General features: G+C 43.4%; 1 protein-coding gene across 2 annotated transcripts in view; it reads left to right on the forward strand.

The window, feature by feature from the left end:
* LOC135514627 (segment polarity protein dishevelled homolog DVL-3-like) overlaps positions 1-8249 on the forward strand; it is a 56222-nt gene extending 47973 nt beyond the window's left edge. The window contains exons 11-15 of one of the 2 annotated variants that reach the window (XM_064938067.1): positions 122-271; positions 819-950; positions 1071-1238; positions 1461-1676; positions 6993-8249. In XM_064938067.1, the coding sequence (XP_064794139.1) occupies positions 122-271; positions 819-950; positions 1071-1238; positions 1461-1676; positions 6993-7420 (1094 nt within the window). In that variant the 3' untranslated portion in view covers positions 7421-8249. The remainder of the gene's footprint in view (positions 1-121; positions 272-818; positions 951-1070; positions 1239-1460; positions 1677-6992) is intronic. The other variant, XM_064938068.1, reaches the window with a different exon arrangement.
* Positions 8250-10720: the final 2471 nt, after the last annotated feature.

Here is a 10720-nt window from a genome sequence, read left to right on the forward strand (position 1 = left end):
TTGGGAGGACCAAATGTCACCTCTAAGATTTGACATTTCATTTGCTTTTATACGGGGTAAAATCGATGTAAATATGTTTTACCATGTTCCACAGAGACAAAACAACTCTTTCTCTGTGTAGGTGAGCCGATCCGTCCCATAGACCCTGCTGCCTGGGTGTCCCACACCGCAGCAATGACGGGGGCGTACCCAGTGTATGGTATGAGCCCTTCTTTGACCACCATCACCTCCACCAGCTCCTCCATCACAAGCTCCATCCCTGAGACTGAGCGTAAGTCACCCCTCCCTTTCCCTCTCCACCATCCCCAGCGGGCAAGAGTTGGCATGGGACAACCCAATGACAAAAGTTTGTGGTCGAAATCTGGTTGTGACGACATCAAGACATCTGGTAGAAAATAACATAATTTGGGTTGTTTTCTGGTCGAAGCAACGTCCCAGATTACAACCAGGCAAACACATATTTTTCTGGTCTCTAAAAAGACGCGTAGAAAAATGTGTCCTATTTTAGTCCGTATAACCTGACCCTGATGACAGAAAAGTCAATCCTGCCATCTTGTCAATACATTTTCCCTAGTGGGTTGCTGCACGACTGCCACTTCTGCTTACTTCATTTCCCGCTTGCTGCTGAATGAATGAATGAATGGCTCCCTTGGTGTTTCCCAGTGGGCAAGACTGGGTGAAATTATTATTACAACCAGAAACTAGTTGAAATAATGTTGTTAGGATGTCATTTCAACCAGTTTTTTACAGTTTTGCCTGCTGGGTTGTTTCACTGCTGCAGCTATCTGACTGTTGCTTTTTCCTTCTTTCCCTCCCAGGACTCGATGACTTTCATTTATCCATTCACAGCGACATGGCAGCAATCGCCAAAGCGATGGCCAATCCAGAGTCTGGCCTGGAGGTGCGAGACAGGATGTGGCTCAAGATCACAATCCCCTCCGCCTTCATAGGTATTCTTTCTCTCTTTACTCTGCTCTCTTCACTCTCTCTTCTGTCTGTATTGTCTCGCTTTCATAGGGACTATTGTTAAGGTCTCTCTCACTCTCTCCATCTGTCTGTGTCTGTCCCAGGCTCGGACGTGGTGGACTGGCTCTACCATCACATGGAGGGCTTCACTGACCGCCGTGAGGCCAGGAAGTACGCCAGCAACCTGCTGAAGGCCGGCTACATCCGGCACACCGTCAACAAGATCACCTTCTCTGAGCAGTGCTACTACATCTTCGGAGACCTCTGTGGCAGTGAGTCTTATTATCTCTTCCTCAAGATAGCTTTCTTTATGACTCTTCACCTCTCCATCTTTGGAGACCTCTGTGGCAATGAGTCTTATTATCTCTTTGTCTTCCACAAGATAGCTTTCTTTATGACTCTTCACCTCTCCATCTCTTCACCTCTTCCCCTTCTCCTCCACTCTCTCCCTTCCCCTCATCCCATTTTCTCTACTCTCCTCCCCTCTCTCTCAGATATGGCTAACCTCTCTCTGGGAGACCACGATTGGTCGAGTGGGGCGTCCGACCAAGACACCCTAGCTCCACTGCCCCACCCTGGGGCTGCCCCCTGGCCCCTTGCCTTCCCTTACCAGTACCCCATCCCACAGCCCTACAACCCACACCCTCTGCATGAGCCTCCCCAAAGCCAACCTGGAAGGGGGGGGAGTGCAGGCAGCCAGCACAGCGAAGGTGAGATGCTCCGCTGCACATACACGCAAACTAACAGAGAGACACACACAGAAAGGCAAACCAAATGACTGGACTGACTTTTTCCACATTTTGTTACATTACAGCCTTATTCTAAAATGGATTCATTGTTTTTCCTCATCAATCTACATACAGTAAGGACCCCATAAGTACAAAGAAAAAGAGGTTTTTCAAATTTTTTGCAAATGTATAATAAAAAAAATAGAAAAACGTCAACATCACATTTACATACGTTTTCAGACCCTTTACTCTGTACATTGTAGAAGCACCTTTGGCAGTGATTACAGCCTCAAGTCTTTTTGGATTTGACGCTACAAGCTTGGCACACCTGTATTTGGGAGTTTCCCCCATTTTTCTCTGCAGATCCTCTCAAGCTCTGTCAGGTTGGATGGTGAGCTTGCTGCACAGCTATTTTCAGGTCTCTCCAGAGATGTTCGATCGGGTTCAAGTCTATGCTCTGGCTGGGCCACTCAAGGATATTCAGAGACTTGTCCAGAAGCCACTGGTGCGTTTTCTTGGCTCTGTACTTAGGGTCGTTGTCCAACTAGAAGGTTCACTTTCACCCCAGTCTGAGGTCCTAAGCAGGTTTTCATCAAGGATCTCTCTGTACTTTGCTCAGTTTATCTTTCCCTCAATCCTGAGTAGTCTCCCAGTCCCTTCCCCTGAAAAACATTCCCACAGCATGATGCTGCTACCACCATGCTTCACCGTAAGGATGGTGCAAGGTTTCCTGGTCTGAGAGTCTTTAGGTGCCTTTTGGCAAACTCCAAGCGGTTTCATGACTCTCTCTCCTTGGTGATGATCAAAAGGTGCCAGATCACCTGGCAGTGGCTGACAGATAGTCCCACAGGTTAGGAGAGAGGCAGTTGTTGGGCCGGTTTTATGACTTAACAGCCAGTCATAAATAGTTTGCAGAAACTCTCCAGTATGGGAAGACTGAAACCTCTTTGTTACAGATCTACTTTTTTTATGATGGTGTGTATAGTGGTCGGGAACCTGAACCTGAATAATAAACATTGAGACCACTACGGGACCAGCCAATGTACAGCACGGGCTGAACATGACAAATGGTTTAAACTCTACAGACCAGAAAACGTGGGATGTTAGTCCATACATTATTTGTATGAACATAACAAGATTCAGCAACTGAGACATAAACTGAATAAGTTCCACTGACATGTGACTAACAGGAATGGAATGTTTCTCTGAACAAAGGGCGAGGGGGCTGAAAATCAAAAGTAACAGTCAGTATCTGGTGTGGCCACCAGCTGCATTAAGTACTGCAGTGCACCAGATTTGCCAGTTCTTGCTGTGAGATGTTACCCCACTCTTCCACCAAGACACCTGCCATTTCCCGGATTTCCCGATCCAAAAGGTCACAGACGTGCTCAATTGGATTGAGATCCGTGCTCTTCACTGGCCATGGCAGAACACTGACATTCCTGTCTTACAGGAAATCATGTACAGAACGAGCAGTATGGCTGGTGGCATTATCATGCTGGGAGTTCATGTCAGGATGAGCGTGCAGGAAGGGTACCACATGAGGGAAGAGGATGCCTTCCCTGTAACGCACAGTGTTGAGATTGCCTGCAATGACGACAAGCTCAGTCCGATGATGCTGTGACACACCGCCCCAGACCATGACGGACCCTCCACCTCCAAATCGATCCCGCTCCAGAGTACAGGCCTCAGTGTGACACTCATTCCTTGGAGTCAGACCCATTTGTAATTTATTACATAAATGCCTTGTATCATAGGATGCTGTACTTACTATAAAGTCAGACCCCTGTTAATGAATTACATATATGTAAATATAATATATGTAAATGTCAATTACTGCTTCACATACAAGCCAGTGAATTATATGTGTTACAGCTGGATGAGTCAAAAGACAGGGCGGGCCTGGCACAGCTCCTGGAAAATGTCCGTTAGGTTTATGGGGGGTCAATTAAGAAAGACATCCTCTTCTGGAAACCAGGACAACATGAGAGGATCTTTTTTAAGTACTTGGACAGCTTTGTGACTTCAAATGGACTTTAGTGGTCAAGCTGTGTTGTTATCTGTACTGATGGCGCAAACGCCATGACAGGGAGACATGGTAGAGTGGTAACACGCTTGCAAGCAGTTGCTCCCGACGCCACTTGGGTACACTGCAGCATCCACCGAGAGGCTCTTGCTGCCAAGGGAATGCCTGACAGCTTGAAAGATGTTTTGGACACTACAGTGAAAATGGTTAACTTTGTTAATAACCTCTTAGTGATCCTTCACACGCTAATCCCTTTAGCGGGATCGATTTGACAACATCCAGTGAAATTGCAGAGCACCAAATTCAAACAACAAGAATATTAATATTCAACATTCACAAAAATATGTAATTTTATGTAATAATACATCAAAATAAAGCTTACCTTCTTGTTAATCCAGCCGCTGTGTTAGATTTCAAAAAGGCTTTACGGCAAAAGCAGACCATGCGATTATCTGAGGACAGCGCCCCGCATTGAAACACATGAAAATAATTTTTCAACCAGGCAGGTGCGACACAAAAGTCAGAAATAACTATATAATAAATGCCTTACCTTTGAAGATCTTCTTTTTGCAATCCCAAATGTCTCATTGACACAATGAATGGTCATTTTGTTCGATAAATTCCTTCTTTATATCCCCAAAATGTCAATTTATTTGGAGTGTTTGATTCAGAAATACACTGGTTCCAACTCGCCCAATATGACAACAAAGTATCTAATAAGTTACCTGTAAACTTGGTCCAAACATTTCAAACAACGTTCCTAATCCAACCTCAGGTATCCTGAAATGTAAATAATCAATACAATTTAAGACGGGATAATCTGTTTCCAATTCCTGTTCACGCGAACCAAAATAGTAGGGACCTTCAGAGTGACACATGGAATGAATAGCACCACTTCTTCATTTCTCAAAAGAAAAACATTGACCAATTTCTAAAGACTGTTGACATCTAGTGGAAGCCATAGGAACTGCAACCAGGTTCCTCATAAATAGGGTATGACATAGAAAACCATTGGGAAATCCTATGACCTCAAATTTCATTTTCCCTGGCTGGTTTGTCCTCGGGTTTCGCCTGCAAAATCAGTTCTGTTATACTCACAGACATTATCTTAACAGTTTTAGAAACTTTAGAGTGTTTCCAATCCAAATCTACCAATTACATCCCATATCCTAGCTTCTGGGCCTGAGTAACAGGCAGTTTACTTTGGGCACGCTTTTCATCCGGACGTCAAAATACTGCTACCAGGCCTTAAGAAGTACAGAAGCCACTGCTAGATATTTGGATAGGGCTGTGCTCAGAGTATCCTTGCCTTGGCAAATCACGCTGTTAAGACACTGATGCACTTTGCATCCACGTACCTATGTGAGAGTGGATTCTCGGCCATCACTAGCATGAAAACTAAATACAGGCACAGACTGTGTGTGGGAAATTATTTAAGACAGACTCTCTCCAATACAACCCAACATTACAGAGTTATGTGCATCCTATTAAGCACACCCTTCTCATAACCTGTGGTGAGTTATTCATAATTTGATGAACAAATAAGATTTTATATATAAGATGGTTAGATAAAGAGCAAAATTATTAATTATTATTATTATATTATTATTATTATTTGTGCCCTGGTCCTATAAGAGCTCTTTGTCACTTCCCATGAGCCGGGTTGTGACAAAAAATCACACTCATTCTTATGTTTAATAACTGTATCGTATAGTGTGTGTGGCAGGCTTACACTGATAGCAATAAACTGTGTGTGTGGCTGACCCTGGTGCTAGAGGGGGTACGCAGCTGGAGGTTGAATGTTTGGGGTACGGGACTATAAAAAGTTTGGGAACCTCGGCTCTATGACAACCATTGGTACATCTGATGTATCTGTCTAAAAAAACACTCCACTACCAGAGAAGCTCTACAAAGGACAATGTGACCTCTAGTGGATAAATCAGTCTTACATCCCTCGACAACTTCACCATAGAACCCATCTAGTTAAACAGAGATAGACAGCTACGCATAAATATATATTGCATTTCTAATCCGAATGAGCAGTGGTTAGGGTGCTAAATATTCGTATTTCCGTGAGCGTAGCTTCCAAATGTAACAAAGATTGTTGACTCTCTTTGTCTCTCTCTTTCCCTCTCTTTCCATCCCTCCATCTTTTATAACCAAACGGCCATGCTTTTGTTCGTCCACTAGGGACCTGTTTTCATTGTATTACGTTAGTAATCAATAACCGATACTGTGTGTGTGTTTATGTATTCTGTGTTATTATTGAGTTAGTTAGTAAATAAATCATTTGTGTATTGCTGATTCATCAATAAGGTTAGGGTTCTTGCAGATATCAAGGACTATGCTACATTCAAAATGAGACTGATATGAGGTAATAATGATTAATAAGTGACTTTAAGTTGGGAGATAGTAACTCATTAAACTACTTTTCCCGTGGTGCCCCAAACTCATAAGGAATAAATTGTTACATGATTAATTTAATCAGATAACAATTAAACATAGTTAGTTGATAAAATCAATAACAGTCATCCAATTAATCACTTTGGCTGAGGAGTTGCTTCCGGCTGGCCGCTCTGCCATAAAGGCCTGAATGGTGAAGTACTGCAGAGATGGTTGTCCTTCTGGAAGGTTCTCCCATCTCCACAGAAGAACTCTGGAGCTCTGTTAGAGTGACCATTGGTTTCTTGGTCACCTCCCTGACCAAGGCCCTTCGCCCCCGACTGCTCAGTTTGGCCAGGTGGCCAGCTGTAGGAATAGTCTTGGTGGCTCCAAACTTCTTCCATTTAAGAATGATGGAGGCCACTGAGTTCTTAGGGACCTTCAATGCTGCAGAGATTTGTTGGTACCCTTCCCCAGATCTGTACCTCGACACAATCCTGTCTTGGAGCTCTACGGACAATTCCTTCGACCTCATGGCTTTTTTTTTCCAACTGTGGGACCTTATATAGACAGGTTTATGCCTTTCCAAATCATGTCCAATCAATTGAATTTACCACAGGTGGACTCCAAGTTGTAGAAACATCTCAAGGATGATCAATGGAAAGCGGATGCATCTGAGCTCAATATCGAGTCTCATAGCAAAGGGTCTGAATACTTATGTAAATAAGGTATCTGTTTTTTTTTAAATTTGCAAACATTTCTAAAAAAACTTTTTTCGCTTTGTCATTATGGGGTACTGTGTTGATGAAGAAAAAGTTACCAGGTCTGAATACTTTCCGAATGCAGGGTACACACCTTTAACTCTCAACCTTTCTCTCTCTCCTTTGCAGAGAGTCGTAGCAGCGGGTCCAACTGCAGTGGCAGTAAGAAGGAAGAGGCTGCTGGGGGGGCAGGCGGTGGTGCTGGTGGTGGCGAGTCCAAGTCCACAGGCCACACAGGGAGTGGCAGCGAATCAGAGCTGAGGAAGGAAAATGCCCCCAGTGATCGCTCAGTGGCGGTGCCCCCTAACGAGCACAGCATGCACAGCCTGATCAGCTTGGCCCACAGTGTCCACAGCACCCATTCCCACAGCGGTAGCCTGGTGTACGGACCCCCCGGCCTGCCAGCCCAGCCGCCGCCCTCCCTCCCCATCACGGCCCCCCCTGGGTCGCCCCCGGGCCGAGACCTAGCCTCCGTGCCCCCTGAACTCACCGCCTCACGACAATCATTCCGCATGGCCATGGGCAACCCCAGTGAGTTCTTTGTTGATGTCATGTGATGTGTTATCCAGAGGGCGGATCCTCACTGCAGGTGTTCTGGACGTTCCGGTAAGGAGAGGAAGGAGGTGGTGGAGTAGGAGGAATGGAGGTAGAGGCTAAGAGAAAGACCGGTGGTGCTGAGAGGGATATGGTTGTAACTGCATAGCTCTCCTTCTGTCTGTCTGTCGCCAGTGTTGTGGCGCCTGTACTTTCTTCAGTGAAGAAAATCGGTGTGGATGCCCCTCTCTCTCCTCTTGATCCCCATTAAATAGACAATTTTGTTCATATGTTCTTTTCCACATCAGTTTGAGTGTGTTTGCCTGTGTGTGTATATGAGTGAGTGAATATGTTGTTGTAATTTAATGTTTTCTTTTTGTCATTTTCTCCCTTTTCCTCTACATGTGTCCCATTCAACTGTGTACAAATCTCTGTGGACCATCCATTGCAAACCCTCTTTAAAGATCAACACAGTCCATACTAGATGGGAGAAGGCTCAGAAAGAGAGAGAGAGAGAGCGATAGAGAGAGACTGTGGACCATAGAGATCCTATAAATTACTATTCTAAAAAAAATGGTATTATAATTCCGAATTTTATACTGTGGACAGGGTTGTGTTCATTAGGGCATGCAACGGTTAAAAAACATTTAGCAACAGAAAACAAAAATTTGCCTTTCTTATTGGAGAAATAGGTTCAGGTAGTCCCTCCCTGTTTGTCTATTTTCTTCCATTTGGTGCCTAATGAACATGTCCCAGGTCCCATGAATGTGTTAAGGATGTTGGTGTTACTCTTTCTGAGTGTTCTCTGAGCTGACTCAAATTAACGTCCGAAATAAAACGTAGAAAATGAAACTGTCTCAGGTATTTTTGTATCTTTCTATGTTGAGTTTCTCCACAAAAGTTATATGTAGACAGGGAGAGAGATGGAGAAGGTTAGAGAGCATAGATGAAAAGGTATTAAGAGGGAGTAAATTACTTCTCATTGCTTTACACTCAGTAGCAGTCATGTTAATTGTGATCATAATCTCAGATAACGCTCTAACCAATCAGTGCAATTAATACTGGATGATGAAGAGTATACGAGCTGAACCTTGCACCAATATATTACACGACACCAGGGTTGGAGTCAATTCCTTTTCAATTCTGAAAGTAAACTGAAATCAAAGCTCCTCTGAGGAAAAAATGGGAATGGGAATTTCAATTTACTTCCTGACTTGCCCCATCACCCCAAACCTGCATGACACAGGGGCATTTTGTGACATCCAGCATTTTAGTAAAGGAAATTTGAGAAGCATGTTGCCCCAATCTCTTTCCATCTCTTTCTCCATATCTCTCTTGGTACATTGCGATATGTTATTGTCTTTTTCATCATCAACATCCATTTCGAGCCCTATTCTTACATGCTGACTAGACCAGGCACGTGCATGCGTGCGCCATCGTACGCATGTTTATTTTGTCCCCCCACACCAGATGCGATCAGGACACGCAGGTTGAAATATCAAAACAAACTACAAACCAACTATATTAATTTGGGGACAGGTCGAAATACATGAAACGTTGATGGCCATTTAGCTAGCGAGCCTTCTGTTGCTAGCTAATTTGTCCTGAGATATAAACATTGGGTTATTTTAACTGAAATATACAATGTCCTTTTTCCTGGATCTTTGTAGAATTTTGACCCATTTTGAGTCACAAAATCGTGTTCTCAAGTAATCCACAGATGAAAGGGGAATCCTAGTTAGTTTCTAGTAATTATTATTATTATTTTTTTTATATCTTGATCACTCCTCCTTCAGTCTTCTTCTTTTGTGGACTTTATATGGCGAAACTTGAAGGTGCATACCACCACCAACTGGACTGGAGTGTGGATCTCAGTTCATCTTTCAATCACCCACGTGGGTATATGCAACTAAAAACCAATGAGCAGCACGTCACGCTTCAAAAATAGAACTAATGCCTCGTGTCAAAATCTAACACCTAGGTCACACCTACACTGTCTTTGCATTTTGGTACACCAGAAGTACATTATGCGTTTGCCTTGCAGCATTGCATTGCCAAGGCAGTCGCAGTGCATTCTGTGTGGTGCATATGTTGGATTTATATAACATATGCATCAAACTATGCATAGACGGCTTGACAGAAATGGTAGCAGAAGATGAATGTTTAACTTTTGTTGCATACATAACCAGGATAGTAACACTTGCTTATGGAAATTGGATAATTTAAGGGGAATTTTATTTAGCTAAAACTTACATTTTGGGAGAAATTCAATGGCACCAACCTTTTAAAAAACAAGATTCCTATCCTGAATTTGGATGTAATTCTTGATCCATGCATTTGGCACTGAATAAAGCCAATTTATCATCTGATCATATCCTGTGATAACTTTATTCTGTATCACTTATTGTCACGTTCTGACCATAGTTCTGTTGTGTTTTCCTTGTTTTAGTGTTGGTCAGGACGTGAGCTGGGTGGGCATTCTATGTTATGTGTCTAGTTTGTTCGTTTCAATCAGAGGCAGGTGTTAGTCACTGTCTCTGATTGGGAACCATATTTAGGTAGCTTGTTTTGTGTTGGGGTTTGTGGGTGATTGTTTCCGTGTGTGTGGTTTTCACCACACGGTACTGTTTCGGTTTTTGTAATTCACGTCATCATTTATTGTTTTTGTTCTAGTGTTCATTTTCTCTTCATTAAATACATTTACCACGTTGCATCTTGATCCGATCCTTGCTACACCTGCTCTTCAGACGAAGAGGAGGAAAACCCTTACACTTATACAGTGTCATGTTACGCTCGTCGTTTGAATGAGGAGACCAAGGTGCAGCGTGGTAAGCGTACATCTTTCTTTATTAGATGAACACCAAAAAATAAATGAACGTAACGTTCTGCAGGCTACACAGTAACTGTACAAAATCAAGATCCCACAAACTAAGGTGGGAAAAAGGCTGCCTAAGTATGATCCCCAATCAGAGACAACGATAGACAGCTGCCTCTGATTGGGAACCATACCAGGCCAAACAAAGAAATAGGAAAACTAGATTGCCCACCCTAGTCACACCCTGACCTAACCAAAATGTCCTAATAATTGCTCCCACAGTTGATTTCTTCAAACCAACCTGCTTACCTATTGCAGATTCTTCCCAGCATGGTGCAGGTCTACAATTTTGTTTCTGGTGTCCTTTGACAGCTCTTTGGTCTTGGCCATAGTGGAGTTTGGAGTGTGACTGTTTGAGGTTGTGGACAGGTGTCTTTTATACTGATAACAAGTTCAAACAGGTGCCATTAATACAGGTAATGAGTGGAGGACAGAGGAGTCTCTTAAA

The sequence above is a fragment of the Oncorhynchus masou genome, chromosome 26, assembly GCF_036934945.1.
Source record: "Oncorhynchus masou masou isolate Uvic2021 chromosome 26, UVic_Omas_1.1, whole genome shotgun sequence".
In the NCBI taxonomy this organism is placed as follows: Eukaryota; Metazoa; Chordata; class Actinopteri; order Salmoniformes; family Salmonidae; genus Oncorhynchus; species Oncorhynchus masou.